The sequence below is a fragment of the Passer montanus genome, unplaced genomic scaffold (genome assembly GCF_014805655.1).
Source record: "Passer montanus isolate IOZ18808 unplaced genomic scaffold, ASM1480565v1 scaffold2, whole genome shotgun sequence".
Lineage (NCBI taxonomy): Eukaryota > Metazoa > Chordata > Aves > Passeriformes > Passeridae > Passer > Passer montanus.
The window spans coordinates 16,069,442-16,074,999 of NW_024366591.1; the positions used below are offsets into that span (position 1 = coordinate 16,069,442).

At 49.2% G+C, this 5,558-nt stretch overlaps 1 protein-coding gene across 1 annotated transcript; it reads right to left on the bottom strand.

Annotated features, from left to right (window-relative positions):
- Window positions 1–2,243: 2,243 nt before the first annotated feature.
- Window positions 2,244–5,179, bottom strand: CITED2 (Cbp/p300 interacting transactivator with Glu/Asp rich carboxy-terminal domain 2). The gene is made up of 2 exons (XM_039707576.1): window positions 4,901–5,179; window positions 2,244–4,261 (listed from the first exon to the last, which is right to left on the bottom strand). The coding sequence occupies exon 2, from the start codon at window positions 4,252–4,254 to the stop codon at window positions 3,532–3,534; it is 723 nt and encodes a 240-aa protein (XP_039563510.1). The 5' UTR covers window positions 4,255–4,261; window positions 4,901–5,179; the 3' UTR covers window positions 2,244–3,531.
- Between the last annotated feature and the right edge of the window lie 379 nt (window positions 5,180–5,558).

Below are 5,558 nucleotides of genomic sequence, written 5' to 3' on the forward strand. Positions count from 1 at the left end.
GGGGGCGCGCTGGCGCCGCGGCCGCCCGGCGCAGGTGGCTGAGGGGCCGGGCCGGGCCGGGCCGGGGCTCCTGCCTCAGCCCTTCGGGCAGCTGCCCCTGCTGCGGCCTCCAGCCCAGCGCCCACCCGTGAATTGTTGACTCCCGGGGAACAAGGACGAGGAGGGCGTCAATCTGTGCCTAATTTCCCACCGAGCGCGCACTGCGTGGCGGGCCGGCTTAGGGCTGGTCTCCCGTCCAAATAAAGCAGCACGTCTATTTATGGCCGTGGTTTAAAGAGGAGCAGATCTCATGTACCGTGTTGGAAGTTCTTGAAAAACAGCCAACGTACAGAGGTCAAGTTTCCTGTACTGACAGCAACTTAGCGGGATGCAGTGTCCTTCGTGAGGAGCTGCAGAACTGGGTCACTGTGCATCCTTCACTAATCGCTGGGTTCCAATTATAAATTACTTTAGTCTATTTGGAGTAGTGTGGAGGACAGAGAGAATCTACTTGAAAGTCTGTTACTGCCTCAGCCACGGGAGCCAGTGGGAGCATTGCCAAGGGGTTCATGTCGGCAAGATGAGGGTCAGGCCCCCAATATTGCTCAGTAGATGATATAATGAATAAAAAAAATACACACTTATGGTATCCACTGGGATCTGACTCTTCATTAAAAATTAAGGGACAAGGCAGACAATATGATTGTTTGGCAAATTTCCCCAGGGTCTACTTTTAAGAAATCATAAAACCCCTTAGGATGCCTTGCCCAAAGCCAGTGCTCTCCATAGCTGCTGTTACTCAGAGGCAGCAGCTCTCAGTTTTACACGGAGTTGTGCACAAATAGACTCTACCAGCATGCCCATGGAACTGCACACTCTTGGAAAGTCTTGCGTGGAAGGATTTGATGTTGACAGACTTAAGTAGTGATGCCTCAACTGTGAAGAATCTGTTGTTTAACCAACTTTATGAAGGAAAAGTGCCTATCATTAAAGTGAGAGTATTCCCTTTGGTTTTAGAAGATCATTGAGGCTTTAAACATCTATGCAATTTGGTATGCACATAATTTGATAGTCTGTTTTACAAGAAGTTGATTAGAATCAGAAAAATCACCCTCCCTAACTCCTGCAGAAGAGGGCAATGAAATGTGCGCAGATCAAACAGCTTTAAAATGGAAAAAGGATTTATATAGTGGCAAATTGGGCAATGGCTCTTAAAACTGCAGCTGTATTCTTCTAAACACTCTTTTACGTTATTGGTGAGTTGGTAAGTTATGATTTACTGTCATTTGATGTAAAATTTACTGTCACAAAACATTAGCAATCACTGGCTCAGACCAGAAGGCTGCTTATTTTAAATTCTTGGTATTGAGTTTTCTAGGAATGGACTGTCACTGCCTGCAGAGTGTGTTTTTGTCATCTCAGTTTTTCCCAGAAGCATACACTTCCTTCTTTTTACCTTTGCTAATACTTTAATATTTACTTTTTTTTTGTCCATAAACGTGTTAGCTGCTTTGTGTCTGTAAGGCAAAGAAGGACAAGTATCACTTTTCTCACCAGCTGGGGCAATCTTAGAAATAGTAATCACTTTAATTTCCCAGCTTGATTCAAAACACTGCTATTTACACTCCCATTGTGTGGTGATATCCTCCTGTTTACGTGACCAGGTTTAAAATTTAACTACATCCACCATGCTGTTTTTCTTCCTAATTCAGAAGACAAGGATTAAAAAGTAAGCAAAGAGAAGGCTCAGTGGTAGTGCTCCTCTATCAAACTTGGGAAGCATGGCTAAACAGGATTACATGTATTATTAGGGTCCTGATCCCACAGCCCTCACCAAACTAATAACTTGTGCAGGAGCTTTGCCAAAGGCTGAGAGAGGGCAGAAGGCAGCAACAGTTGGCACTGAATTTCAGCCTTAAAATAATGGGCATTTTTCTCCAAAATATTTTAAGTTGATCTGTATGGATTTGTGTCAGTGGCTTCAGTTGGTTGCAGTTTCTGGGGGAGGGGGGTCAGAGATGTCCCGGTGCGGAATACTTCAGTGATATATTCCACTTCTCCTAAGTCACTGGAAATGAAATGAAACTGGTTCCAGAGTCACGCAGATCTGGATTGATGCAGCAATATCCTGTGTTACCCTGTGAGGTAAGAGAGAGGCTGAGGGTGACACCCACCACCCTCCCTTCCCACATTACAGACACTTTTTACATAGCTCTTCCAGGTGAGATAATGAATATACAAAAGAACAAAGTCTACTATATAAATGAAAGCAGATTTATAAAATTACAAGTTTAATAGATAAATATAATAAATACTTTATGCATCATAACTCTGGACAACTACATTTAAAGCAAGTATGTTGGCAAGTCACAAAAAAAGTTGCGCCCTCGGCAACTTTATTTTTCAGAAAACCACACTGACAGGCATATTACAATGTAACGCATGAGCAATGTAATGCTGTAAGTATGTTCAAATCCCGCTCACCTATCGAGTTCACCATGACATATATATGGGTGTAGTGTACTTTCTATCTTGGAATGTCTTTTTGCACACCAACACGGTTGTACAGATAGATGTTATGTTCTACTTACCAGGGACAGTGGGGAAGAGTTTTGAAGAAAAATACTGGTAAATGACTTCTAGAAAAACTAAAGCATTTCTTAACTTTTTATTGACATTGGCAAATTAAAATAGAATAAATTAACAATATTTTCTCAAAAAAATGTTTTGTACAAAAATACTGTCAAAATTTCCTGAAAAGCTTTCAACACAGTAGTATCTTTTCATGTACTGAATAAACTATATTAGCACAGTGTCAAAACGCTGAAGACAGAAACAAAATTTAAAAAAAAAAAAAAATCTGTGAAATGTTTGCCACTAGTCAACATTCCATCCACACCATATTATTGTCTGTACATATGGGGGAGGGGGAATGGGTAGCAGACTTTTTAAGTAACAGTATTACTTTTCCTGATCTGGAAAGGTTTGGCCCACATCTGTTAAGCTTCCAGTTTAGCGTATTCAGAAAAAAAAAAAAAAAATTAGTCTGCACTGCAATGCATAGTTAAAAATTAAGCAAGATGGCAGCTTTTGTGCAGTAGTATCTGCCCTTCAAAGTTCATGCAACCAACTAATGCAATTTTTTCCCTGTTCACTCAGAATTTGAATGCAGTTCAAGTCACTGGAAATCATAGTTTACAAAATCCACAAGATTAAGCAATTTGCCAAGATTAATATCTGACAGTCCGGCACTGTGGGAATTCTGGGCATGTTACTGTGAGGAAATTAAGAGAGGGGGCTCGGGAGGGGGGCAACCAACATAAAAAGGCAGAGTTTGCTAGATATTATTACTACAGGAGGGGAGGTGAGTGACAAAGCTACAAAAAAAGAAAAAAAAAGTGGCAGCGATTAAAAAAAAAAAAAATTATACAAGCGCATAGTTGACTCTGCTTTCCAGATTCTCACCTTTTCAAGCCCTGAAAAGTGAGACACCGTGTCTAGGGGAATGTTTTCATTCGCACCGATAAAAGTCCTTTGTTTGTTTTAAATGAATCAGCAGCTCACCCTGCTGGGCTGCTGTTTGCAAACGAAGTCTGTCATGAAGTCAAACTCGTTCTGTCCCAACCACAGCTCGGGAAGCTCCTTGATGCGATCCAGCCCCATTTCGATGACTAAGGACATGAGGACCTCCTCGTCGATGAAGTCCGTGTCTATGACATTGGGCGGCAGCATTGCCGCGGGGACGTGGGGGACGGCGGGCGGCAAGCCGCTGCCGCCGCCGCCGCCGTGCTTGGGGTTGCAGTCCCTGAAATGCTGCTGGCTGCCGCCGTTCAGCTGGTGGCTACCGGGGTGCAAGTCCGGCATGTAGTGGCTGTGGGGGTACGGGTGGTGGCTGAAGTACTGGTTGTTCAGCTTCTGGAGCTGCATGCTGGCGCTCAGCTGTCCTCCCGGGCTGGCGACGGGGGGGGCCATGAACTGGGAGCCGCTGAAGCGGGCGGGGGGCGGCATGCTGCCGGCCGGGTGCCCTCCGCTCACGCTGCCCGGCCCCATGGCGTGCCTCACCCCGCTGCTCGCGTTCATACTCCCAGCTCCGTAATGTATATGGTCGCCCATCAGGGCGCTGAAGGCGTGCTGCTGCGGCGGCTGCTGCTGCTGGTGGTGGTGATGGGGGGTGGGAAACTGCCCCATGCCCATCCGATGCGCAGGGTGGTGGTGGAGCCCGCCGGATCCGTCGGGGAATCGCCCGTGGTTCATGGCCATCATGTGGTCTGCCATGGCTCACCTGGAAAGTTAGCGGGCGAATATATTAGGAAAATACACCCTCCTCGGACATCCAGCCGCCCTCTCCCGGACCAGCTGCATCTGCCTGGCCCTGGTAGAAATTACTTCGCTGGTCCTGCAGTCCTCTGTCCTTCCCGGTGGAGGGAATAATAATTAAAAAAATCTCCCCAAAAATCTACAGTGGCTCCACCATGGAGTACAAAAGGGAAAAAACAAAAAGGACAGCCCGCGGAACGAAAATCCCGGTCCCCTCCGCTAATCCGGCGGGCAGCACGCATTCCCACTCCAAGTCGCGCATACCTATCGGCGGGGAGCGTCGCATTCGGCCACCGCCGCCGCCTCCCCGCACTCTCTGGAGCCGCCCAAGCCCCCCGGCTTCGCCCTCGAAGGCAGCGGATTCCCACGGCACTCTCGCTAACTTGAGCGGAACAAGCAAAGAATTGGCAAGTCCCACCTAGCCGCTGTCAGCAACTTTTGGAATTAAGTCCCAATTATTTTGGTGAAAATACGGTAATGAACAGATAAGGACGTGAAGCCAAGCAGCTGAAAACACCTTTCCTCGCGTGTTTATACAGTCACGTTTTTCCTGTTGCACACAAAAGGGACACCCGGCACCAGCCACGAGAACCGCCGCACTCACCTCCCGGCTTCTTTCTTCTTCTCCTTCAAAGGTGGCGGTGGAATCAGTCAGCGAGAGTCACCCAGCATAGAGAGGGCTTCTCCGGCTCCCTCTCCCCGGCGCTGACGTGACCGGCGCCGCGATCGCTGCCGCAGCCCCGGAGCTGGTTCTCGCCCCTCCGCGAGGCGCATCGGCACTTGCCAACAATGAGCTGTGTTCCTTACACGGCTTTGGCCGCGGCTAATATAGGATTTCAGAAGGGAGGAGCAAAACCCTTACAGGCAACCAGAAGTAAAACCTGGAGCAAGCGGGGCGGGGGTGATTCAGAAGAAAAGGGAAAAAAAAAAAAAAAGCCCCGAGCACCCAACACCCAGCGCGCGCGCGCAGGCAGCGGGGCTCACGCGTGTTCGGGGACACGCGGGAAGGGGCCGGGAATGCACCCGCGCACCCCGCGCTCAGCGCCTCCCGCGGGAACAAAGCGGGGCTCCGCGGCGGGGCGGCAGGAGCGGCACCCCGCGCACCCCGCCGCCGCTCTCCCGCCGCCCACGGCCCCGTCCGGTCGTGTCGCTGCAGCGCGGCCACCGACACGCGTGGGACTGAGCTCTCCGGCAGCGCTGCCCGGGCTGGGCGAGGTCCGTCCTGCGGCGCCGCCGTGGTGCAGGTGCCCGGATCCGCCGGC